We start from the raw sequence: 27,934 nt of genomic DNA on the forward strand, positions 1-27,934 counted from the left end.
AATTATCTCCTGCTCAGTGCAATGGTTGGTTTGTGCAGCTGTAAAAGAAAATCAGAATGTTGGTCTTCAATCCTCTGCAACCTCTTGCAAATCTGTACGTTAGAGGCTCCAAATAGTCTGAATGGACTCCACAGTACATCTGTAGGAATTTACTGGTCTTTGGTGACATACCAAATCTCCTCCAACTCCTAATGAAGTACAGCCACTGGTGTGTTTCTTTTGATCACATCTATTTGTTTGGCTCAGGGTAGATCCTCTGTGATGTTGATCTTCAGAACTTGAAACTGCTCACTCATTCCACTGCTGAACCTTCAGTGAGAACTGATGTGTTCTCCAATTTCCCCTTCCTGACGTCCACAATCAGTTCCTTGGTCTCCTGACGTTGAGTGTAAGGTTGGTGTCGCAGCACCACTCAACCAGCTGATCTCTCTGGCTCCTATATGCCTCTTTGTCACCTTTGAGATTTTGACAATGGTGGTGGTATCAGCAAATTTGTAGATGGCATTTGAGCTGAGCCAAGCCACACGCTCATAAGTGATGAGAAAGTAGAGAAGTGGGCTAAACACACATCATCAAGGTGCACCTGTGTTAACCATCAGCAAGGAGGATGTTATTACATTCTGCACTGACTGAGGTCTCCTGATGTGGAAGCTGATGGAGGTTCAGACGTCCAGGTTTTGGAGCTTGTTGATTAGAAATGAGGGTATGATTGTAGACTGATCAGGTCTGGTCTGATGAGAATGACATAAATACCTCCTCCATTATTGAGCTCCAATATGCAAACGACAGTTATATTTGCATGTACTCTGTGGTAAGGAAGGCAAATACAATGTTAGCGTTCACTTCGAAAGAACAAGAATGTAAAATCAAGGATGTACCTGATCTGGTACTGGGAAATGAACCTAGTCAGGTGTCATATCTCTCAGTGGGAGAGCATTTTGGAGGTAGTGATCACAACTCTATCTCCTTTACCATAGCGCTGGAGAGGGATAGGAGCAGACAATTTGGGTTGGGGTGAATATGATACTATTAGGCAGGAACTTGGGAACATAAATTGGGAGCAGATGTTCTCAGGGAAATGCACGAGAGAAATGTGGCAAGTGTTCAGGGAACATTTGCATGGTGTTCTGTATAGGTATGTTTCATTGAGGCAGGGAAAGGATGGTGGGGGAAAAGAACCATGGAGTACAAAGGATGTAGAAAATCTAGTTAAGAAGAAAAGAAAAGCTTATGAAAGGTTCAAGAAACTGGGTACTGTTAGAGGTCTAGAAAATTACAAGGATGCCAGGAAGGAGCTCAAGAATGAAATCAGGAGAGCTAGAAGGGGCTATGAGACGGCCTTGGTTAGCAGGATTAAGGAAAGCTCCAAGGTATCTTACAAATATGTGAAGAACAAAAGGATGAGCTGTGTGAGAATAGGACCAAGAGTGGAAACGTGTGCATGGACCTGGAGGAGGTAGCAGAGGTACTTAATGAGTCCTTTGCTTCAGTATTCGCCAGTGAAAGGGACCCTGGCAATTGTGGGGATGACTTACAATTGACTGAAACTCTTGAGTGTATAGAAATCAAGAAAGAGAATGTGCTGGAGCTTTTGAAAGGTACTAAGTTAGATAAGTCACCAGGACCGGATGAGATATATCCCAGGCTACTGTGGGAAGCAAGGGAGGAGATTGCTGAGCCTCTGTTGATGATCTTTGCATCATCAATAGGGATGGGAGAAGTACCAAAGGATTGGAAGGTTGCAAACATTGTTTCCTTGTTCAAGAAAGAGAGTAGAGTTAACCCAGGGAATTATAGACAAGTGATTCTCACCTCAGTGGTTGACAAGTTGTTGGAGAAGATTCTGAGAGGCAAGATTCATGAGCATTTGGAGAGACATAATCTGATTATGAATAGTCAGCATGGCTTTGTCAAGGGTAGGTCATCCCTTACAAACCTGATTTAATTCTTTGAGGAAGAATTAAACACATTGATGAAGGTAGACCAGTGGATGTAGTGTATATGGGTGTCAGAAAGGCATTTGATAAGGTTCCCCTTGCGAAACTTATTCAGAAAGTAATGAGGCATGGGATCCAAGGAGACCTTGCCTTGTGGATCCAGAATTGGCTTACCTACAGAAGGGAAAGGATGGTTGTAGGTGGTTCGTAATCTACATGGAGGACAGTGACCAGTGGTGTTCCATAGGGATCTGTTCTGGGACCCCTCCACTTTGTGATTCTTATAAAAGACCTGGATGAAACATTGAAACATAGAAAATAGGTGCAGGAGTAGGCCATTCGGCCCTTCGAGCCTGCACCACCATTCAGTATGAATATGGCTGATCATCCAACTCAGAACCCTGTACCTGCCTTCTCTCCATACCCCCTGATCCCTTTAACCACAAGGGCCATATCTAACTCCCTCTTAAATATAGCCAATGAACTGGCCTCAACTGTTTCCTGTGGCAGAGAATTCCACAGATTCACCACTCCCTGTGTGAAGAAGTTTTTCCTCATCTTGGTCCTAAAAGTCTTCGCCTTTATCCTCAATCTGTGACCCCTCGTTCTGGACTTCCCCAACATCGGGAACAATCTTCCTGCATCTAGCCTGTCCAATCCCTTTAGAATTTTATATGTTTCAATAAGATCCCCCCTCAATCTTCTAAATTCCAGAGAGTATAAGCCTAGTCGATCCAATCTTTCATCATATGAAAGTCCTGCCATCCCAGGAACAATCTGGTAAACCTTCTTTGTACTCCCTCTATGGCAAGAATGTCTTTCCTCAGATTAGGGGGCCAAAATTGCACACAATACTTCAGGTGTGGTCTCACCAAGGCCTTGTACAACTGCAGTACTACCTCCCTGCTCCTGTACTCGAATCCTCTTGCTATGAATGCCAGCATACCATTCACCTTTTTCACTGCCTGCTGTACCTGCATGCCCACTTTCAATGACTGGTGTACAATGACACCCAGGTCTTGTTGCACCTCCCCTTTTCCTATTTGGCCACCATTCAGATAATGATCTGTTTTCCTGTTCTTGCCACCAAAGTGGATAACCTCACATTTATCCACATTAAATTACATCTGCCATGAACTTGCCCACTCACCTAACTTATCCAAGTCACCCTGCATCCTCTTAGCATCCTCCTCACAGCTAACACTGCTGCCCAGCTTTGTGTCATCCGCAAACTTGGAGATGCTGCATTTAATTCTCTCGTCTAAATCATTAATATATACTGTAAACAACTGGGGTCCCAGCACTAAGCCTTGCGGTACCCCACTAGTCACCGCCTGCCATTCTGAAAAGGTCCCGTTTATTCCCACTCTTTGTTTCCTGTCTGCCAACCAATTCTCTATCCAAGTCAATACCATACCCCCAATACTGTGTGCTTTAAGTTTGCACACTAATCTCCTGTGTGGGACCTTGTCAAAAGCCTTTTGAAAATCCAAATATTCCACATCCACTGGTTCTCCCCTATCCACTCTACTAGTTACATCCTCAAAAAATTATATGAGATTCGTTAGACATGATTTTCCTTTCACAAATCCATGCTGACTTTGTCTGATGATTTCACCGCTTTCCAAATGTGCTGTTATCACATCTTCGATAACTGACTCCAGCATTTTCCCCACCACTGATGTCAGGCTAACCGGTGTATACTTCCCCAGTCTCCCTCTCACTCCTTTTTTAAAAAGCGGCGTTACATTAGCCACCCTCCAATCCTCAGGAACTAATCCAGAATCTAAAGAGTTTTGAAAAATTATCACTAATGTATCCACTGTTTCTTGGGCTACTTCCTTCAGCACTCTGGGATGCAGACCATCTGGCCCTGGGGATTTATCTGCCTTTAATCCCTTCAATTTACCTACCACCACTTCCCTATTAAAATGTATTTCCCTCAGTTCCTCCATCTCACTAGACCCTCGGTCCCCTACTATTTCCCAAAGATTAGTTATGTCCTCCTTAGTGAAGACAGAACCAAAGTAGTTATTCAATTGGTCTGCCATGTCCTTGTTCCCCATGATCAATTCATCTGTTCCTGACTGTAAGGGACCTTCATTTGTCTTAACCAATCTTTTTCTTTTCACATATCTATAAAAGCTTTTACAGTCAGTTTCTATGTTCCCTGCCAGTTTTCTCTCATAATCTTTTTTCCCTTTCCTAATTAAGCCCTTTGTCCTCCTCTGCTGAACTCTGAATTTCTCCCAGTCCTCAGGTGTGCTGCTTTTTCTGGCTCATTTCTTTGTTTCTTCTTTGGAATTTATACTATCCCTAATTTCCCTTGTCAGCCACTGGTTTATTCTTTTGCCAAAGTGGGATGAACAATTGTTGTAGCTCATCCATGCAATCTTTAAATGCTTGCCATTGCATATCCACCGTCAACCCTTTAAGTATCATTTGCCAGTCTATCTTAGCTAATTCACGTCTCATACCTTCAAAGTTACCCTTCTTTAAGTTCAGAACCTTTGTTTCTGAATTAACTATGTCACTCTCCATCTTAATGAAGAACTCCACCATATTATGGTCACTCTTACCCAAGGGGCCTCGCACGACAAGATTGTTAACTAACCCTTCCTCATTGCTCAATACCCAGTCTAGAATGGCCTGCTCTCTAGTTGATTTCTCGACATGTTGGTTCAGAAAACCATCCCGCATACATTCCAAGAAATCCTCTTCCTCAGCACCCTTACCAATTTGGTTCACCCAATCTATATGTAGATTGAAGTCACCCATTATAACTGCTGTTCCTTTATTGCACACATTTCTAATTTCTTGTTTAATGCCATCCCCAACCTCACTACTACTGTTAGGTGGCCTGTACACAACTCCCACCAGCGTTTTCTGCCCCTTAAGTGTTATGCAGCTCTACCCATATTGATTCCACATCCTCACGGCTAATGACCTTCCTTTCTATTGCGTTAATCTCCTCTCTAACCAGCAATGCCACCCCACCTCCTTTTCTTTCATGTCTATCCCTCCTGAATATTGAATATCCCTGAATGTTGAGCTCCCATCCTTGGTCACCCTGGAGCCATGTCTCTGTGATCCCAACTATATCATATTCATTAATAACTATCTGCACATTCAATTCATCCACCTTGTTTACGAATGCTCCTTGCATTGACACACAAAGCCTTCAGGCTCGCTTTTACAACACTCTTAGCCCTTAAACAATTATGTTGAAAAGTGGCCCTTTTTGATTTTTGCCCTGGATTTGCCGGCCTGCCACTTTTACTTTTCACCTTACTACTTTTTGCTTGTACTCTCATTTTACACCCCTTTGTCTCTCTGCACTTGTTCCCATCCCCCTGCCACATTAGTTTAAATCCTCCTGAACAACAGTAGCAAACGCTCCCCCTAGGACATTGGTTCCCCAGGACATTGAAGAAGTAGAAAGGTGGGTCAGTAAGTTTGCTGATGACACAAAGGTTGGGGGTGTTGTCGATAGTCTGGAGGGTTGTCAGAGCGTACAGCACGACATCGATAGGATGCAGAACTGGGCTGAGAAGTGAGAGATGGACTTCAACCCAGATAAGTGTGAAGTGGTTCATTTTGGTAGATCAAATTTGAACGCAGAATATAATATTAATGGTAAGACTCTTGGTAGTGTAGAGGATCAGTGAGATCTTGGGGTTCGTGTCCAAAAGCTGCTGCGCAGGTTGACAGTGTTGTTAAGAAGGCATATGGTGTGTTGGCATTCATCAACCGTGGGATTGAGTTCAAGAGCTGTGAGGTAATGTTACGGCTATACAAGACCTTAGTCAGACCCCACTTGGAGTGCTGTGTTCAGTTCTGGTCACCTCACTACAGGAAGGATGTGGATACTATAGAGAGAGTGTAGCAGAGATTTACAAGGATGTTGCCTGGATTGGGGAGCATGCCTTATGAGAATAGGTTGAGTGAACTTGGCCTTTTCTCCTTGGAGTGACAGAGGATGAGAGGTGACCTGATAGAGGTGTATAAGATGATGAGAGGCATTGATTGTGTGGATACCCAGAGGCTTTTTCCCAGGGCTGAAATGATTAACACAAGGGGGCATAGTTTTAAGGTGCTTGGAAGTAGGTACAGAGGGGTTGGGGCAAGTTTTCCATACAGAGTGGAGGGTGTGTGGAATGCACTGCCGGTGATGGTGGTGGAGGTGGGTACAATAGGGTCTTTTAAGTACATGGAGCTTAGCAAAATAGAGGGCTATGCGGTAGGGTAATTCTAGGCAGTTTCTAGAGTAGGTTACATGGTTGGCATAACATTGTGGGGCAAAGAGCCTGGAGTGTGCTGTAGATTTCTATGTTTTTATGATGTAACTCTGAGCCTTGGAGTCCTGTGAGCAGTTTTGGCCCCTTATCCAAGAAAAGATGAGCCAGCAGTGGAGAAGGTCCAGAGGAGGTTCACAAGAATGATCCCGCGACCAAAAGGGTTAACATATGAGGCCCATCTGAGGGCCCTGGGCTTGTGCTTTGGGAGTTTAGAAGAATGAGGGGAAAATCTCATCTACTACTACATCGACTCGGGCCTAGGGGGCAGGCGTCGGGCAATCTCATAGAAACTTAATAAATATTGAAAGCCCTAGATAGGGTGGACATGGAAAGGATGTTTCCTACAGTGGAGGAGTATAGGATCAGAGGTCACAGCCTCAGAACAAGGAGTTACCTTTAGAAGAGAAAAGGATTTGCTTTAACCAGAGAGCAGATGCCATCTCCTCAGCTTCACACTCACCTCTGGAACATCTGGACAGTAAAGACAAAGATATCTATGTCAGAGCGTAGTTTATATTTCCACCTTCAATACCATAATTCCAAATAGACTCATTACCAAAATCCAGACCCTGAAAGTCAACAGCTCCCTCTGTAATCGGATCCCTGACTCTCTGACCAACAGACCACAATCAGTTAGCATAGGCAGCATCACCTCTGCCACAAATATTTTAAACGCTGGTGGTCCACAAGGTTGTGTCGTCAGCCCCACTGCTCTACTCTGTTGTTGGCCAGACGGAACTGCAGTCAGTGGATTCGGATAATCAAGGACAGTGGAGTAGACAAACGAATTGCCTTTATTCTTGCCATGAGGTCGAAGGAGATGGAGATGGGCATTTTGTGGAATTTTGTCCTTGCAGTCCCCCCCCCCACCCCATTTTTTGAACTTTCTTGCTCTGGGATAATCTAATCAGAGCAATTGAATGTGGATACAGGGAACTTCAGCTAATGACCTGCTAAACCTGAGACCATTCTCAGGTGAGTAGCTGTTTATTATTAAAGTGATAGACCTACCAGAGAAGCAATCTGCAATTTCATTAGACTCAGACTCCAGGTCACATAGTTTAAGGGGTTTGAACCAGTCAGAGTTGAAAGGAAGAAAGGTATGAGGACTGGGGGGAGGGGGGAGGGGGGGTTCAGAAATCATAGAACAATGCTGGTTGTAGCCCTGGACCAGAACCAGTAAGAAGGTGACCTTGAGCCAATGTGATGGAGATCTAGCAGTTCAACTGATGAGGAACAGCATAAGAGTCAGGAGCTCCAAATACATAGCAGTGATGACTCCTCAGCAACCAGAGAACAACCATTGTGGATGGGAAAAATCCACGGACACGTGGAGATCAGGATCATGAAGAATGCTTGGCCAGCATAGACTCCTTTCCCAGGAAATACCTTTTCTCTTCTTTGACTGTTCATGGAGGGTCAGGGACTCCAGTGGGGTGCACACAGGTAGTTAGTTTGTGAATCCACGTGCCTTTTAGTTGGGACAATTACTTGTCAGTAAATACAGATTCTCTCTGTGCCTCTCTGATCATTGTTACTAAGGGCTATGTCCTTATAACACTGTGTACACTCATGATTGCATGGCCAGATTCTGCTCCATCTTCATCCACAGATGACACCACTGTAGAGGACCATATCTCAAATAACAATGAGTCAGAGTACAGGAAGGAGACAGGGGACTTCGTGATGGATGTCATGACAATGATAATTCCCTCAATTTAAGCAAAACAGAAGAGCGGGTTATTGACTTCAGTAAGGGGGGGGGCAGGGGGAGTGCACCTGCTCCTGTCTACATCTGAGCTGTTGAGGTTAGGGTTGAGTTTCAAGTTCCTAGAAGTGAAAATTACCAGTAGCCTTTCCTGGTCTATCCAGGCAGATGCCATGGATGAGAAAGCTCACCCATGCCTCTACTTCCTCAGGAGGCTAATGAAATTTGCCATGTCTCCATCAACCTTTATCATTCTTATCAGTGCACCACAGAAAACATCCTATCTGGATGCATAACACCTTGGTGTAGCAACTGCTCTGCATGTGACCACTAGAAATTGCAGAGAGCTGTAGATACAGCTCAGCACATCACAGGAACCAACCTCCCCTCCATGGACTCTTTCTAAACTTCTTGTTTAGAAACCTCAGGAAAGCAGCCAGCGTAATCAAATACCCCACCTACCCCAGACATTTTCCCATTCTTTCTTTGGGTAGAAGATACAGAATCCTGAGAGCACCATGCTCGAGCACAGCTTCTACACTGAGATAGCACGACTCAGTAATTCCCTAGGATGAAGAGATGAACCCTTGACCTCACAATCTATCTTGTTACGATCTTGCACTTATTGTTTACCTACATTGCTCTTTCTCCTAAGCTGTTACATTTTTTATGTATTCACATCGTTTTACCTTCGAGTATCTCAGTGCACTATGTAATGATTTCATCTGCATGAAGATTATGGAAGACAATCTTCTCACTGTACCTTGGTATACAGTTAGTGGCCATGTTATAAGACCATAAGATGTAGGAGCAGAATTAAGCCATTTCGCTCATCAAGTCTGCTCCACCATTTCATCATGGCTGATCCAATTTTCCTCTCATCCTCAATCTCCTTTCTTCTCCCTGTATCTCTTCATGCCCTGACCAATCAAGAATCTATCAATTTCTGCCTTAACTATACATAAAAACTTTGCCTCCACAGCTGCCTGTGGCAATGTATTCCACAGATTCACCACTTTCTGGCTTAAAGGATGCCCTTCTATTCTGAGGCTGTGTCTCCTGGTCTTAGACTCTCCGACCATAGGAAACATCCTCTCCACATCCACTCTATCAAGGCCTTTCACCATTTGATAGATTTCAATGAGGTCATCCCTCATTCTTCTAAATTCTAGTGAATACAAGCCCAAAGCCATTTAAAAGAATGGTCTTCACACGACAAGCCATTCAATTCTGGAATCATTTTCGTGAACCTCCTTTGAACCTTCTCCAGTTTCAGCACAACCTTTCTAAGATATGAGGCCCAATACTGTTCACAATACTCCAAGTGAGGCCTCACCAGTGCTTTATAAAGTCTCAACATTACATTCTTGCTTTTATATTCTAGTCCTCTTGCAATGAATGCTAACATCACATTTGGCTTCCTCACCACAGACTCAATTTGCAAATTAATTTTTAAAGAATCCTGTACAAGGACTCCCAAATCCTTTTGTGCCTCAGTTTTTTAAAATATTTTCTCATTATTTAGAAAATAGTCAACCATTTAATTTCTTGTACCAAACTGCTTGACCATACACTTCCCGACACTGTATTCTATCTGCTGTTTCTTTGCCCATTCTCCTAATCTGTACCAGTTCTTCTGTAGCCTCTCTACTTCCTCAAAACTACCTGCCCTCCACCTATCTTCATATCATCTACAAACTTTTCAACAAAGCCATCAATGATCATCCAGATCATTGACATATAATCAGTCCCAACAAAGACCTCTGTGGAACACCACTAGTCACCAGCAGCCAATCAGAAAAGCTATTTTTATTCCTACTCTTTTCCTCCTGCCAATCAGACACTGCTTTATCCATGCGGGAATCTTTCATGTAATACCATGGGCTCGTAGCTTGTTAAACAACTTCATGTGTGGCACCTAGTCAAAGACCTTCTGAAAATCTAAGTACACAACATCAACCAATTCTCTTTTGTTTATCGTGCTTGTTATTTCTTCAAAGGATTCCAATAGATTTGTCAGCAAGGTTTTCCCATGTTGACTGTGGCTTATTTTATTATGTGCCTCCAAGTAACCTGAGACCTCATCCTTAATAATCGACTCCAACATTTTCCCAACCACTGAGGTCAGAATAACTGGCCTATAGTCTCCTTTCTTCAGCCTCTACCTTCTTGAAGGGTGGAGTGACATTTGCTATTTTCCAGTCTTCCAGAACCATTCCAGAATCTAGTGATTCTTTGAGGATCCTTACTGATGCTTCCACAATCTCTTTAGCCATCTCTTTCAGAACTCTGGGGTGTACACCATCTGGTCCAGGTGACTTATCTACCTTCAGACCTTTCAGTTTCCCAAGAACCTTCTCTCTAGCTATGGTAATATGACCCCTGACACCTGGAATTTCCACCATACTGCTAGTGTCTTTCACAGTGAAGAATGATGCTAAAGACTTAATCAGTTTGTCAGCCATTTTGTTGTCCCCCTCTCCAGCATTGTTTTCCAGTGGTCCGATATCCACTCTCACCTCTCTTTTACACTTTATGTATCTTAAGAAACTTCTGGTGTGCTCTTTAATATTATTGGCTAGCTTAGTTTTGTATTCCATTGTTACGTACCCCGTAACTGGGTTGCCAAACCAGCAGAAATGGACCACTTAGTTGGAGTCTGGATTACTGGAACTAAGAAAGTTTTTATTAAAGAAATAAGTAACACAGTATTCTAATATAAGGATATAAATGCAACAGGTTAGCAATGATAAAACACGCATGTACACAGAACTAGGATAATAGGAATCAATCAAGCTCTATCGCAGTCTAGGCGTAAATGATCAGTCTCAAGTGACGCAGAGTTCAGTTCAGCTGAATACAGTTCGCAGTAATCGCTGTTGTGCCATTGGAGAGAGAGAGAGAGAAAGAGCGAATGATGATATTCAAATCGGATTCAAGCAGACCTAAGATATTCCTCGCAGTTAGCTTTCAGGCGAGCCCTTTGTAATGTCTTCTGATGTCACCGACTGTGACCCCTCTGTTCCGGATACAATCGTTCTTCTGCGGTTAAACCCGGTACCCAGGCAAGGGCGGACACACACACCAGGTTCCCGCCGATCGTACCTTCTCACCCTGTGCATCTATGGTCGGTCCCACGACCAGACCTCCAAAAACTCCCACCAACTTGTGGGGGGGCACACCGCACTTCCAGGGTCTCGTTGCCTTGTGATCTCGTGGTGTGTGCCTTGCCTTAGCCAACCTGTTCCTTTTATCCCCCTGCTGGGGTATCGCCTATCCATCAAACTTCAAACAGTTCAGGTTCAAAGCAACCGGTCTGACAATACTCGGAACTGTGTCTCTTTTCGTTAATCTCTCTCCTCTTTCTCTTATTAGCATTTTGAATGTTTCCCCATTGTCTCTCTTATCTCTCTTATCAGCATCAATCTTCTGATAACTTGGTCTTTTGTCACACCCCTATCCTTCAAAGGATTTTTACCAGGGTAAAAATTATAGGCATGAATACATTATTAGATACACACAAATATACATGTTCATCAGCTATTTGGCTAATACAGAGAACTTTAAATTGTCAACACCTTGACAGATCAACAATCACATTTTCTGTTCCTTTTATATGTGTTATTTTAATAATCCTCTACGACCAGGCTCCAATTTAGCAAACTTCATAGTGGCCAAAAACACTATTGAGTTGTGATCAGTGTAACTTCTCAGTGGTTTTCGTCCCGGACACAGATAACAAGGGTCATCCCACACCAACTTAGCATTCTTTGGCAAGGGCTTAGTAAGAGGGTGGGTAATATCCGCAAAGTTGTTTTTTTTTTGCAAAACTTCCGATAGTACCCCACCATCTCCAAGAACCTTCTCAGGGGTCTCTTGTCTGTCGGGGTGGGGACTTCAGAGATAGCCCCCACCTTAGCTTGCATCAGAGCCAGCTGCCCCTGTCCTACCACAAATCCCAGATAAGTGACCTTTGCGTGGCCGAATTCACTTTTTGCGAGGTTCACTGTCAGGCTGGCTTCAAACAGCCGTTTAAACAGTGCCACACTGTGCTCCTCTCACGTGTCACTCCAGGCCACTACATCGCCAATATACGCTACTGCGTTCTTTAGCCCTTTTGTCACTGAATTAATCATCTTATAGGGGTGTTGCTCACTAGGCTGACCTGATGTGACAACAACACTATGTCCTGGCTCTTGGCATCGCCTTGGGACATCCGGACATACGTGTGCGTGCCATTTAATTAGCTCTCTTAGCGGGTCGTTTTATTCGGGGATTAAGGGAGAGACCTTATCAGCAAAGCTGGCCAAAACAATAGACTTCTCCCATCTGGTCGGCACCATACTTACCTTTTCAAAATGGGTTTTCCCCTTATCAGGTGGCACACTAGCCTCATTAATTTTCGTGATAACACCAACTAGGTCTGTTCCCCTATCGTGGCAAGCTGTTAGCATATCAAAAGCCTCTAACTGTGTTAGCTCACGTCTACAATAGTCAATAACATCCTTCCTCTTGTGTGGCCAGTAAAACTCTTTCATGATTCCGCCGACTGTTTTCCTCCCCGCAAAATGTCCACCGAGGGGTATCTTGTGGGCCAGGTTAGGAATCTCATCTCCATAAATTTTTGGCACCACCCCCCATTCCTCATCTGCGGGCACGGTACTTGGTCTCCATTTCTTCCTTAGTGCTCCCTCCTCCACACAATAGCCCACTGGCTCCCTTTTTAATTCTGCTTCAGAGAGAGCCGTCTCCGTCAAAACCATCAGCTCCTCGTCTCGCTCCTGTGCCTGTATAAATTCCTTCCTTGCTAATGATAAATCTACCTTAATTTCCATTTCACTACGCTGCTCCTCACTTTCTAACCCCTTCTGATACAAGGCTGGTAAAAATGTCTCAGCCAAATCTATATTTACTTCAGCGGCCTTTCTAGACATACGCCGAGTCACTGCGCAAACGGGATAAACCTGTGAGTCCATGGGCAGGGCCTCGATGCTGGCAGGCTGGCTTGTCAATCTTACAGCTGGGTACACCTCTCCACTGGTGAGGTCATTACCAAGTAAGACCTCCACGTCTTTCATCGGTAGTTCGGGCCTCACCCCGATCGTGACCGGTCCAGAGACCAAGTCGCTTTTTAGGTGTATCTGGTGCAAAGGTACTGCTTCAGTCCCTTCCCCAATGCCTTTTATGACCCTGACCTCCCCAGTCTCGGTCTCTGAACTAACGTCTAAAACACTCCTTAAGATCAGTGACTGACAAGCTCCCGTGTCTCTCCAGATCCGTACTGGAACTGGGTTTAACCCCTCCTTCACCGACACCAATCCGGCCGAGATAAACCTCTCGCGCCCTTCCTGAACTTTATCAGACCTCTTCTCCCCCAGCGGTTTGTTTACCAGCTCAATACAGCCAGTCGGAACCGCCGTTTTTCCTTTCCCCGTCTCCTTCTTTGGGGCAAAGCACCTGGACGCAAAGTGTCCGGCTTTCCCACAATTATAGCATACGACTCCGGGAGACTTCCTACCAAACTGCTCCCAGTCTACCTTATCCTTCTCACTAGTCCCCGGCTTACTTTCTGACTTTTCTGGCGGACTCTCCCCACCGTCCTGACTACCCTTCTGGTGGCCTTTACTCGGGGTAAACTTCGTTTTATATGTCAATGCGTACTCATCTGCTAACTTAGCAGTTGCGGCTAAAGTGTCTGCCTCTTTCTCATCTGGGTAGGGTCTCATACCTTCAGGGACACAATGTTTAAACTGCTCAATCAGGATTAGCTGTAGCAGTCTGTCATAATCCCCATTGACCCCTTTCGAGGTGCACCAACTCTCACAATATGTCTGCATCTCACGGGCAAACTCTAAATACGTGCGGCCCCACTGGTTCCTCGCATTCCGGAACCTCTGCCAGTATGCCTCCGGGACCAACTCATAAATCCTGAGTATGGCCTCTTTCACCACCTCATACCTCTGGGCATCTTCTGCGAACAAGGCCGAGTAAGCTTGTTGGGCTTTTCCTTTAAGTACACTCTGAAGCAAAACAGCCCACTTATCCCTCGGCCAGTCCTGACTTGCAGCAACTTTTTCAAAATGGAGAAAGTACCGATCAACATCGGTCTCGTCAAATGGGGGAACCAGCCTAACCTCCTGGGTCGCCCTGAACCCTCCACCTTGGTTCGGAATGGGCCCCTGCGCTGCCGTCATCTTTAACCTCTCCAGCTCAAATTCCCTTTCCCTCTGTTTCTCCAACTGCCTCTCTTCTCGCTCCAACTGCCTCTCTCTCTCTTGCCGTTCTAACTGTTTCTCTTCTTGTTCTAGCTGCCTTACCCGGAACTCGTGCTCGAGTCTCAATTTTTCAATCTGCACCTGTACTGCGTCTCCACCAGGTTTTCCAATAGATATCACCTCCAGCTCCCCTTGGGGAAACACACCTTTAGATACATAATGCTCTATGATAGCTCTGTGCATCTCCGCTCTCCTCATTGTCGACTTCCCCTTAAAAAGATTCAACTGTTTGGCCACAGCTGCCAATTCTGCTTTCCTGGCATTCTCTAATGCCTCCAAGGTCGGCGCCTTTAGAAATTCCTCAATCTCCATTTCTGCTGTTTGCCTTTTCTTTCTTTTGGGAATTTTAACCCAATCAATTTACCCCATCCCAAATTTAGCGTTCAAAATCCCGGACGAGAACCCCACTTATGTTACGTACCCTGTAACTGGCTTGCCAAACCAGCAGAAATGGACCACTTAGTTGGAGTCTGGATTACTGGAACTAAGAAAGTTTTTATTAAAGAAATAAGTAACACAGTATTCTAATAGTAAGGATATAAATGCAACAGGTTAGCAATGATAAAATACACATGTACACAGAACTAGGATAATAGGAATCAATCAAGCTCTATCGCAGTCCAGGGGTAAAATGATCAGTCTCAAGTGATGCAGAGTTCAGTTCAGCTGAATACAGTTCGCAGTAATCGCTGTTGTGCCGTTGGGGGGGGGGTGGAGAGAGAGAGAGAGAGAGAGAGAGAGAGAGAGAGCGCGAATGATGATATTCAAATCGGATTCAAACTGACCTCTGATATTCCTCGCAGTTAGCTTTCGGGCGAGCCCTTTGTAATGTCTTCTGAGGTCACCGACTGTGACCCCTCTGCTCCGGATACAATCGTTCTTCTGCGGTGAACCTGGCACCCAGGCAAGGGCGGACACACACACCAGGTTCCTGCTGATCGTACCTTCTCACCCTGTGCGTCTATGATGGCAGCAAGAAGGGACCGTGGTGGGGGTGCCTGATGATGGTGCTGCTTTCCTGCCGCAGCGCTCCTTGTCGAGGTGATGAACTGGGCGGAAGCCACCACTTTCTGCAGAATTTTTCTTCCTGAGATTCAGGTATTACACTCCCTGGCAATCACATTTCTCGGGATCAGACTTCTGCAGGTCACACATATTCCCACGTATCACATTCTCAGGTATTACACTCCCCAGGTGTCACACACTCAGGTATTTCACTCCCCTGTATCACACACTGCCCAGTATCACACTCTCAGGTATTACACTCCCCTGTATTTGGTAACTGGGTTGCCAAACCAGCAGAAATAGACCACTTAGTTGGAGTCTGGATTACTGGAACTAAGAAAGTTTTTATTAAAGAAATAAGTAACACAGTATTCTAATATAAGGATATAAATGCAACAGGTTAGCAATGATAAAACACACATGTACACAGAACTAGGATAATAGGAATCAATCAAGCTCTATCGCAGTCCAGGGGTAAAATGATCAGTCTCAAGTGATGCAGAGTTCAGTTCAGCTGAATACAGTTTGCAGTAATCGCTGTTGTGCTGTTGGAGAGAGAGAGAGAGAGAGAGAGCGCGAATGATGATATTCAAATCGGATTCAAACTGACCTTTGATATTCCTTGCAGTTAGCTTTCGGGCGAGCCCTTTGTGATGTCTTCTGAGGTCACTGACTGTGACCCCTCCGTTCCGGATACAATCGTTCTTCTGCGGTGAACCCGGCACCCAGGCAAGGGCGGACACACACACCAGGTTCCCGCTGATCGTACCTACTCACCCTGTGCGTCTATGGTCGGTCCTGCAATCTGACCTCCAAAAACTCCCACCAACTTGTGGGGGGGGGGCACACCACACTTCCAGGGTCTCGTTACCTTGTGATCTCGTGGTGTGTGCCGTGCCTTAGCGAACCTGTTCCTTTTATCCCCCTGCTGGGGTATCCCCTGTCCATCAAACTTCAAACAGTTCAGGTTCAAAGCAACCGGTCTGACAATACTCGGAACTGAGTCTCTCTTCATTAATCTCTCTCCTCTCTCTCTTATTAGCATTTTGAATGTTTCCCTATTGTCTCTCTTATCTCTCTTATCAGCATCAATCTTCTGATAACTTGGTCTTTTGTCACACCATCTTAATGACTTATTTAGTTCTCTAACTTCCCCCTGATTTTTGCTCTATTATATGCCCTCTCTTTGGCTTTGACTTTTCTTCTTAGCACTGGATCCTTAACCCCACTCCCCTTCCTGACTGTCACCCAGTTTCCCGTGCTCTGCACCTTGGATGTAACTACCTCTATATATGTTCTATTGGTCACCCCTCTGCCTCCCGAATGATCTGGATTTCATCCAGTCCCACCTCTGGCTCCTGAACATGGAGGGACACTGGAGGTCTCCCTGCCTTCCCACATCCCACAAGAGGAGCATTCAACCATCCTGGATGGCATCGCTACTATCCTAACTGAGCAGATATAAAGAAGGGAAGAAAAACAAACTTGAGCTTTACTTTCTCTGACTGAAGCCTCTCTTCACTGAAGTCTCGAAGATCTCCACTCAGACTGCACTTGCCCCTGCCTTCCTTTAATTTGATCTTGCTTATCAATCCCAAATGCCGACTGGTTGCTATGTACCTGCTCATTAATGCATGTATCTAATCAGCCAATCATGTGGTAGCAACTCAAGGCATAAAAGCATGCAGACATGGTCAAGAGGTTCAGTTGTTCAGAACAAACACCAAATCAGGGAAGTAATTTGATCTAAGTGACTTTGATAGTGGAATGATTGTTGGTGCCAGATGGGCTTCGAGAATTTCAGAGTCTGCTGATCCTGGCATTTTCACAGGCAACAGTCTCTAGAATTTACAGTTAATAGTGAGAAAAACAAAAATCATCCGGTGAGCAGGAGTTCTGTGGGTAAAAACACCTTGTTAATGAGAGCAGTCAGAGGAGAATGGCCAGACTGGTTCAATCTGACAGGAAGACAACAGTAACTCAGATAACAACGTGTTATAACAATGCTTTGTAGAAGAGCATCTCTGAACACACATGTCAAATCTTGAAGTGGATTTCAAAGTGGGCTACAGCAGCAGAAGACCACAACGGATTCCAATCCTGTGAAGAGAGTGGCCACTCGAGTGTATGTGACAAGAACACACCAATTCCAATTTCATTACAGACTTCCGAATGTTGTAACTCAACTGCTTGAAGGTTCTATTTTGCCAGTATTGAATGCCACAGGGCTAGCCCTTAGCAGACTGCAAATCTTCTGGTTCATCCAGGGCTTCTGATTTGGGAAGACTCTGAATGTTCTAGAAGGCAAACAACTATAGATAAACAAAGACCAACAAGCAACCAATGTTCAAAAGAAGACAAGATGTACAGATAAATAAATAATACAGAGAACATGAGATGTAGAGTCCTTGAAAGTGAGCTTGTAGGCTGTGGTGAGTGAAGTTATCCTCACTGGTTCAGGAGCCTGATGGAAGTAGGGCAATATTTGTTTCTGAACCTGGTGGTGTGGGACCTAAGATTGCTGTACTTCCTGCCCGATGGTGGCAACGAGAAGGGACCGTGGTGGGGGTGCCTGATGATGGTGCTGCTTTCCTGCCGCAGCGCTCCTTGTCGAGGTGATGAACTGGGCGGAAGCCACCACTTTCTGCAGAATTTTTCTTCCTGAGATTCAGGTATTACACTCCCTGGAAATCACATTTCTCGGGATCAGACTTCTGCAGGTCACACATATTCCCACGTATCACATTCTCAGGTATTACACTCCCCAGGTGTCACACACTCAGGTATTTCACTCCCCTGTATCACACACTCCCCAGTATCACACTCTCCCCAGGTGTCATACTCTCAGGTATTTAACTCCCCTGTATCACTCTCTCCCCAGGTATTACACTCCCCTGTATCACACTCTCTCCAGGTGTCACACACTGAGGTATTTCACTCCCCAGTATCACACACTCCCCAGGTGTCACACACTCAGGTATCTCACTCCCCAGGTGTCACACTCTCAGGTATTTAATTCCCCAGTATCACACTCTCCCCAGGTGTCACACACTGAGGTATTTCACTCCCCAGTATCACACACTCCCCAGGTGTCACACTCTCAGGTATTTCACGCCCCAGGTTTCACACACTCCCCAGGTGTCACACTCTCAGGTATTTCACTCCCCAGGTTTCACACACTCAGGTATTTAACTCCCCAGTAGTCACACTTCAGGTATTTCACTCCAGGTGTCACACACTCAGGTATTACACTCCCGATGTATCACACTCTCCCCAGTATCACACACTCAGGTATTTCACTCCCCAGTATCACACTCTCCCCAGGTGTCACACTCTCAGGTATTTCACTCCCCAGTATCACACTCTCCCCAGTATCACACACTCAGGTATTTCACTCCCCAGTATCACACACTCCCCCAGGTGTCACACACTCAGGTATTTCACTCCCCAGTATCACACACTCCCCCAGGTGTCACACACTCAGGTATTTCACTCCCCAGTATCACACACTCCCCAGGTGTCACACTCTCAGGTATTTCACTCCTCAGGTTTCACACACTCAGGTATTTAACTCCCCAGTAGTCACACTTCAGGTATTTCACTCCAGGTGTCACACACTCAGGTATTACACTCCCGATGTATCACACTCTCCCCAGGTGTCACACACTCAGGTATTTCACTCCCCAGGTGTCACACTCTCAGGTATTTAACTCCCCAGTATCACACTCTCCCCAGTATCACACTCTCCCCAGGTGTCACACACTGAGGTATTTCACTCCCCAGTATCACACACTCCCCAGGTGTCACACTCTCAGGTATTTCACTCCCCAGGTTTCACACACTCAGGTATTTAACTCCCCAGTAGTCACACTTCAGGTATTTCACTCCAGGTGTCACACACTCAGGTATTACACTCCCGATGTATCACACTCTCCCCAGGTGTCACACACTCAGGTATTTCACTCCCCAGTATCACACTCTCCCCAGTATCACACTCTCAGGTATTTCACTCCAGGTGTCACACACTCAGGTATTACACTCCCGATGTATCACACTCTCCCCAGGTGTCACACACTCAGGTATTTCACTCCCCAGGTGTCACACTCTCAGGTATTTAACTCCCCAGTATCACACTCTCCCCAGGTGTCACACTCTCAGGTATTTCACTCCCCAGGTTTCACACACTCAGGTATTTAACTCCCCAGTAGTCACACTTCAGGTATTTCACTCCAGGTGTCACACACTCAGGTATTACACTCCCGATGTATCACACTCTCCCCAGTATCACACACTCAGGTATTTCACTCCCCAGTATCACACACTCCCCCAGGTGTCACACACTCAGGTATTTCACTCCCCAGTATCACACTCTCCCCAGTAGTCACACTCTCAGGTATTTCACTCCAGGTGTCACACACTCAGGTATTACACTCCCGATGTATCACACTCTCCCCAGTATCACACACTCAGGTATTTCACTCCCCAGGTGTCACACACTCAGGTATTACACTCCCGATGTATCACACTCTCCCTAGGTGTCACACTCTCAGGTATTTCACTCCTCAGGTTTCACACACTGAGGTATTTAACTCCCCAGTAGTCACACTCTCAGGTATTTCACTCCAGGTATCACAGACTCAGGTATTACACTCCCCTGTATCACACTCTCAGGTATTACACTCCCGATGTATCACACACTCCCCAGGTGTCACACTCACCTGAGTTACAGCAGACAGCACTCAGGTAATATACTGACAGCGACTGAGAACTAGTTATGGACCGAAAACTAACAGAGACAATAAAGAAGTTGTTGCAACACACATTAAAGTTGCTGGTGAACGCAGCAGGCCAGGCAGCATCTCTAGGAAGAGGTACAGTTGACGTATCGGGTCAAGACCCTTTGTCAGAACTAACTGAAGGAAGAGTTAGGTAGACCTATCAGTTTTCTCTGTGGGCAGGCTTTACAGTCGACCTCTCTCTCTCTTTCATTGTCCACCAGTTCAGTTTAGTGTCCTGCAGTGCCTTAGCAGAGTGTTCCAAAGAAAGAAAATAGAAAATGTACTTCACCCCAGATTACACTAAAGTGTACCCCTGCCTAATAGGGGTCAAAAATAATGACAGTGTTGCTTCCTGCACTGTTTGCAACAGTGACTTTTCTATTGCCCATGGTGGGTTAAGACTGTAAAAGACATGTTGAGGTGAGTTTAACAGGTGTCATTCGTTCATTAGCATAGCTAACGTTATTTAAACTAGCTGACTAGCTGCTAAGGAGCTACTCTATTGATGTCCTACGTGATGAGGCCAGACTCCCTGTAGACTTGCTTAAAGTTGTAATAGAATGAAAAATGACTCCATGATCATATGAGGGGTGATTGATAAGTTCGTGGCCTAAGGTAGAAGGAGTCAATTTTAGAAAACCTAACATATTTATTTTTCAACATAGTTCCCTCCTACATTTACACACTTAGTTCAGCGGTTGTGGAGCATATGGATCTTGGATGTCCAGAAAGTGTCCACAGCAGGGGTGATTGATAAGTTTGTGGCCTACAGTAGAAGGAGATGAGCTATTAACTTCAAACTTTCCCCATAATCATTCAAAGAGTTGAACTGCATGTGCGTGTAACAAGAGCTGTACGACTCATATTTTAATGTTACATTTTCTGCATAAGACAATATAATAAGGATACACCTTATGCTTTTAGGGAGCACAACATATTAGGGAGGCTAAGCGCAGGGAAGGCTGCTCAAGTATTTCACAGTTCTTTTCATCAGAAAACCGAAGTCTGACAGTCAAGTCAAGTCAAGTCACTTTTTATTGTCATTTCAACCATAACTGCTGGTACAGAACATAGTAAAAATGAGACAATGTTTTCCAGGACCATGGCGCTACATGAAACAATACAAAAACTACACTGAACTACGTAAGAAAAAAACACAAAAACTACACTGGTCCACACACCTATCCAGGACTGCATAAAGTGCACAAAACAGTGCAGGCACTACAATAAATAATATTAAATAATGAACAAAATTGTAGGCACAGTATAGGGTGTAGTAGGTTGGTGTCATGCCAGACTCTGGGTATTGAGGAGTCTGATGGCTTGGGGGAAGAAACTGTTACATAGTCTGGTCGTGAGAGCCCGAATGCTTCGGTGCCTTTTTCCAGATGACAGAGAAGGTCACTAGAGCTGAGATGTACCTTACATCTTTCATCGTTGAGCATAACCTGCCATTCCAGGTGTGTAAGCACACAGGCAAGCTATTCAGGAAAATGTTTTCTGATTCAGAAATAGCAAAAAACTCTGCCTGCTCATCGACCAAGGCAGCAGCAACTGTGACCATGGCACTGGAACCTGAATGTTCAGAGGATCTGTATAAGTTCATCCGGACAGAAAAAAGGCCAGACAGTATTTTGGTTAACGAAAGCAATGATATCATGTGTGAGAAAGAATGTGCCATTTTAGCCAGGTACTATAACGAAACACAGGATAAGGTAACAGCTGGATTTGTAGACATGCCAGTGTGCAATGATGCCAAAGCTGAAAACATATTCAACTGCATTGCATCATCCATGCATGACAAAGTTCGCAAAAGAAATAGAAAAGCTATTTGCATTAGCATTTAGCTATTAGCATTGAGACTGCGTGTGCGTGGAACCTTCTCCACTCCAGCTCGGGGCGGAGCGAAAATCCGGATGCTTCCGCCTCAAGCCTCTATTCCTCTTTGATTGCGGTCCGGGTCGGGTGTAGTGCACGGGAGCCGAGCGGCGGAGAGGGCCAGCTGAGTGAGTGAGGCGACGGAGGAGTAGGGGAGAGGGATATGGGGAGGGGGCCGGATAATATTGTTTGTAGTTTGATCGGTCGCGGCTGTTGTTGCTGTGTGCGGTGCAATGGTTGCTGTCGAATCTGTGCTGCTGTAACCCCCCCACCTGTTGTCTGTCTCCAGGATGGGTGGAGTACAGGACGAGGAGCATCCCGCCGTCGGATTGTTCCGGGAGTATCTGAGGATCAGGACGGTGCACCCTCAGCCGGACTACGGTAAGCTGTGTGGGCAGAGGGGCTACCCTGCAGCTCTGGAATGTCACGGGTCCAAGTGCCCCCTGCAAGCGTGCCCCCCCTCCTGCCCAGCTATCCTTTTACTGATGGCATGAACATCGATTTCTCCAACTAACCGTAATATTGCCCCCCTTTCTCTTCTTCCATTCTGGTTCCCCTCTCACCCCTTATCACCTCCCTCTGGTTCCTCCACCCCCTCCCCCTGGCCGCCATTCAGGTACCTTCTCTGTCCCTTGGTTTCACCCATCACCTGGCAGCTTATGCTCCTTCCCCTCCACTCACCTGCTTCTTCTGGCTTCTGCCTCCGTCCTTTGCAGTTTTGATGAAGAGTCTCTGCCAGAAGTATCGGCATTTTATTCCCCTCCCCGACCTGCTGAGTCCCTCCAGGATTTTGTGTGTATTATCACTTACTCTGGCAAAGTGCAGTTTTTATGAGTTAATTTATAGTGAAAAATGTTCTGTTCTGTTTACAGCAAAACATTCGTTTGTTTACATTCCTGATTTTTCACATTCTAGTTTCACCTTGTGCAACTAGAGAGAACCTTCAGCCCAAACAGAACCTCGGCAAACTTCACCATCAATGTGGCAAATCTGGGGGTGTTTTAACCTCAGCGGAATGATCCTGGTAGCATTAAATAGGGAGAAATTAAGCTGAGATATCCAAGATTCAAAGTGCATGAGGGTGATGGGAAGGATTTACCTGGACTCTGGGACATTCTCTTCAGAGGAGGGAGGCACAAGAGACTTCAGATGGTGGGACTGAGAGAAACTCACCAGGTCGAGCAGTATCTGTCAGGTTCAAGACATTTTATCTACCTTTTGGGTGGAAACCCTTTGTCAGGGTTGAGAGCCTGGAGACAGAGAAAACAGGTACAATGAGGACAGCAATCGGAGTGGGACAGGGGCAAGAGGAGATTGGTGACCTGGGAAGCAGTGGTTTGGAATTGAAGGGTGACAGGCAGCTTGAATTAGTTAGGTAGGGGAGTGGCTGGAGCTCTGGGTCATGGGCAGGTGGAAATGGTAGATGGAAGCAGACAAAGGCTCCTACACTCTCAGTCTGATTCAGGATCTTGACCTGAGCTAATTACCATCCCCCTGAACTTCTATCTCCACAGATACTACATGACCTGCTGAGTTCCTCCAGCAGCGAGTGGAATGCCCCATCAAAGGTGATGGTAGAAGGCCTTGTGGAAGTCATTGCCACGGGCGGTTGTGGAGGACAAGCCATTGGTGCATTTAAGGCGATGGTTGATAGACTCTTGATTGGCCAGGGCATGGATACGGGGAGAAGGCAGCAGATTGGGGCTGAGAGGAAATAGATCAGCTGTGATGAAATGGTAGAGCAGACTGGATGGGCCAAATGGCCTGATTCTGCTCCTATATCTTATAGACATCATCAAGTACATTACAGGCATTTAAGGAGCTCTTAGGCACATGGATGATAGAAAAATGGAGGGCTATGTAGGAGGGAAGGGTTAGATTGATCTTAGAGCAGGTTAAAAGGTTGGCACAGCATTGTGGGCCAAAGGGCCTGTACTGTTCTATGTTCTCCGCTCAGGTTATTTTCTGCATCTGCGGTTTCACCATCCTAGTCGTCAGATCTGATGTAGATTGGTAAAGCCATTGTCTGCCATGTTAGTTTAAGCTTGTATCCATTAGAGTGGGTGGAGCAGGAGTGAGGGGTGCATTTGGACATTGTCAGTGGTGTAGGGAAAGAGGACAGGCAGCTTGTGTTAAAGAGGGAAGCATGAGTGAGTTGAACTGTGGTTGGAAGATTGTTGTGTTGGATGGAGTCCAAATAATGAGAGGTTCTGGTGTGATTGAAGTCTTCAGACGGTAGGCTTATTCAGAAAGTCAGAAGGCATGGGATCCAGGGAAGTTTGGCCAGGTGGATTCAGAATTGGCTTGCCTGCAGAAGGCAGAGGGTGGTGGTGGAGGGAGTACATTCAGATTGGAGGATTGTGACTGGTGGTGTCCCACAAGGATCTGTTCTGGGACCTCTACTTTTTGTGATTTTTATTAACGACCTGGATGTGGGGGTAGGAGGGTGGGTTGGCAAGTTTGCAGACGACACAAAGGTTGGTGGTGTTGTAGATAGTGTAGAGAATTGTCGAAGATTGCAGAGAGACATTGATAGGATGCAGAAGTGGGCTGAGAAGTGGCAGATGGAGTTCAACCCGGAGAAGTGTGAGGTGGTACACTTTGGAAGGACAAACTCCAAGGCAGAGTACAAAGTAAATGGCAGGATACTTGGTAGTGTGGAGGAGCAGAGGGATCTGGGGGTACATGTCCACAGATCCCTGAAAGTTGCCTTGCCTCACAGGTGGATAGGGCAGTTAAGAAAGCTTATGAGGTGTTAGCATTCATAAGTCGAGGGATAGAGTTTAAGAGTTGCGAGGTAATGATGCAGCTCTATAAAACTCTGGTTAGGCCACACTTGGAGTACTGTGTCCAGTTCTGGTCACCTCACTATAGGAAGGATGTGAAAGCATTGGAAAGTGTACAGAGGAGATTTACCAGGATGCTGCTTGGTTTAGAGAGTATGCATTATGATCAGAAATTAAGGGAGCTAGGGCTTTACTCTTTGGAGAGAAGGAGGATGAGAGGGGACATGATAGAGATATACAAGATATTGAGAGGAATAGATAGAGTGGATAGCCAGCGCCTCTTCCCCAGGGCGCCACTGATCAATACCAGAGGACATGGCTTTGAGGTAAGGGGTGGGAAGTTGAAGGGGGATATTAGGAAGGTTTTTTTAACTCAGAAAGTGGTTGGTGCGTGGAATGCACTGCCTGAGTCAGTGGTGGAGGCAGATACACTAGTGAAATTTAAGAGACTACTAGACAGGTATATGGAGGAATTTAAGGTTGGGGGGTTGTATGGGAGGTAGGGTTTAAGGGTCAGCACAACATTGTGGGCAGAAAGGCCTGTACTGTGCTGTGCTATTTTATGTTCTATGTTCAAAGGAAGCTGTGAGGCTCTGTGACGAGAATTGACCCTGCCTGGGAGTAAGGGGAGCATGTTAAGCCATTGAGGAGGAAAGAGGCTTAGTCACAGCTTGAACTTTAATTTTTGGCTGTGTTTGTTAACTGGCAAATGGTCAAATTTGTACAAGATGTACTAAAGCTAGTGGTGGAGCATTAACGGATGAGTTGTGCAAGAGCTCAGTGCTGACAACCAGATGCAATTAAACATTGGCACTCTTCCCTGTTTTTTTTTGAAGTCAGCATTATATGTTCTTTGATAATAAATGTACTTTGAGTTTAGAATCTGATGGCCCAGATTTACTTGCTGGGAATGTTTGGGCCAAATTCACATTGTCCCTGTTTGAAATAACCTTTCACTTTTGTTGACAGCTGTACCCAGTGACTTGGCATGGACGCCATCCTTTGACTGTGAACAGCAGCAGACTGCTGGCTCCAGATGCTGCTGTCTTTGTCTCTCGCTCACGCTCACACTCACTCACACCCTGTGACTCATTGTGGCTGATGGTTCTTACAGAACCCCATCCTCTGGATACAGCCTGGGCTGGACAGGTGCTGAATGAACGTTACTGCCCAGTAAAGGCACTTTGGTCCACCACGTTGTGCCAAGCTTTTAACCTATTCTAACACTTCCCTCCTACGTAGCCTTCCATTTTTCTATCAAACACGCACCTGTCTGCCTCTACCAAAACCCCTGGTAAGGTGTTCTATACGTTCACCATCCTCTGTGGGGGGGGGGGGGGGGGGGGGGAATCTTCCCCCCCCCCCTTACTTTCCTCTGATCACCTTGAAGTTATGGCCCTCGTATTGGCCATTTCTACCCTGGAAAAAAGGTCTCCAGCTATCCAGTGATCTATCATCATGTACAGCTCTATCATGTCACCTCTCATTCTCCTTTGCTCCAGAGAGCAGAGCTCTAGCTTGCTTAACCTATCCTCATAAGACATGCACGCTGTTCCAAGCAACATCCTGGTAAATATCCTCTGCACTCTCTCTAACATTTCCACGTTCTTCTTGTAATGCGGCAGCCAGAACGGAACACAATATTCCGAGTGTGGATTGTTGGATACTGGAGGATGAAGCTGATGTTCCCACGTGCCTGCTGCTCTTGTTCCAGGTGGTCAGGTTGCTGGTGTTGTATAAGTAGACATACTGACCCTGCAGATGTTGCGGAGTGAACGTTTAGTGCAGTACTGTGCCTTGCTTTGTCTTGTTTGGTGTCGAGCTTCACTTTACAGGAGAGTATTCCTGTCTTTGTAGGTGTTGGTACGACTTTGAACTCTCAGGAGGTGGGTCACTCACAGCAGGATCGTCAGCCTCTGAGCTGCTCATATAATGTTCGCAGTATTGTTATTCAAATCCGTAACACCTGTTGTAAGCACTGTGTCTGTGAGGACTGCTGGACAGACCGTGTACTCTGTTTTTTCCCAGATAGTGCCATTGAATTCCTTGAGAGGCTTGGTACAGAGCTGGGTCTTTCCTGTACGAAGATTGAGGTGAGAGATTTTTCTTTAACCGTCGCTGTAAAGCAGATTTGCAAGACCGCGTTTTGATAGTTTTCATGCATGTATTTTGGAAAGGGAAGGGAAGGGAAAGAGGATGTGTTACAACTATTCGAGGTAACATATGGAACAGGAGCAGGAGTAATCCTTCTGCTCTTTGAGCTTTCTCCACCATCAGTCACTAATCTGCCTCAGCGGAAGTCGGGGTTACGGGTTCGATTTCAACACTTAAGAGAAATCCATGGATGGGATGGATATGGCAGGCTGTGGTTCAGATGCAGTTTGGTGGGATTAGTGGATTAGCATGGATTGGATGGGCTGAAGGGCCCATTTCTGTGCTGTAGTACTCTACGACTCAACCGCTTCCTCTGCCAGCTCGTTCCATGTTCAGACCACCGGGTGAAAAAGTTGCCTCTCAGGTTCCTGTTAAAGCTGCCCTCTTTCCCCTTTAACCTGTTGCTTCTAGTTCTTGATTCTTCAACTGTGGGGAAAAGTCTGTGCATTAACCCTATCTATGCCCTTCATGATTTTATACATTTAGAAGATCACTGCCCACTCTACTTTGCTCAAGAATAGTCCTAGCCTGCTCAACCTCTTTCTATAAATTGGTCCCTCGAATCCTGGCAACTTTCTGGTAAAGTTTTTCTGTATTCTTTCTAGTTTAATAACATTTTTACAATAGCAACGTAACCAAAACTGAACACAATATGCCTCATCAACATGTTGTGTAACTGTAACGTCCCAACTCAATCTCAGGGTTGTATATGCTGACACATACGTTCTTTGATAATAAACGCAGACAATAGGAATTCTGCGGACGCTGGAAATTCAAGCAACACACAACAAAGTAGCTGGTGAACACAGCAGGCCAGGCAGCATCTCTAGGAAGAGGTACAGTCGACGTTTCAGGACCAAGGGTCTCGGCCTGAAACGTCGACTGCACCTCTTCCTAGAGATGCTGCCTGGCCTGCTGCGTTCACCAGCTACTTTGATGTGTGTTCTTTGATAATAAATTTACTTTGAACTCCTATATGCAAAGCCCTGACCGATGGTGACCAACACATCAAAAGCTATGTACCATGATGCCACCTTCAGTGAGGTCATCTCTCAATGTTCTACATTTTTCAGTTTAGAAACCAACTCCACTGGACTTCTCTATTGATAGACCTG

The 27,934-nt window shown here is 45.6% G+C and overlaps 1 protein-coding gene across 2 annotated transcripts in view; it reads left to right on the forward strand.

Moving 5' to 3' along the window:
• Positions 1 to 21,895: 21,895 nt before the first annotated feature.
• LOC140211180 (aminoacylase-1B-like) overlaps positions 21,896 to 27,934 on the forward strand; it is a 66,348-nt gene continuing 60,309 nt past the window's right edge. Inside the window, exons 1-3 of one of the 2 annotated variants that reach the window (XM_072280735.1) lie at positions 21,896 to 22,007; positions 22,169 to 22,260; positions 26,694 to 26,758. In XM_072280735.1, the coding sequence (XP_072136836.1) occupies positions 22,170 to 22,260; positions 26,694 to 26,758 (156 nt within the window). In that variant the 5' untranslated portion in view covers positions 21,896 to 22,007; position 22,169. The remainder of the gene's footprint in view (positions 22,008 to 22,168; positions 22,261 to 26,693; positions 26,759 to 27,934) is intronic. The other variant, XM_072280733.1, reaches the window with a different exon arrangement.

Source organism: Mobula birostris, chromosome 16 (genome assembly GCF_030028105.1).
Source record: "Mobula birostris isolate sMobBir1 chromosome 16, sMobBir1.hap1, whole genome shotgun sequence".
NCBI lineage: Eukaryota > Metazoa > Chordata > Chondrichthyes > Myliobatiformes > Myliobatidae > Mobula > Mobula birostris.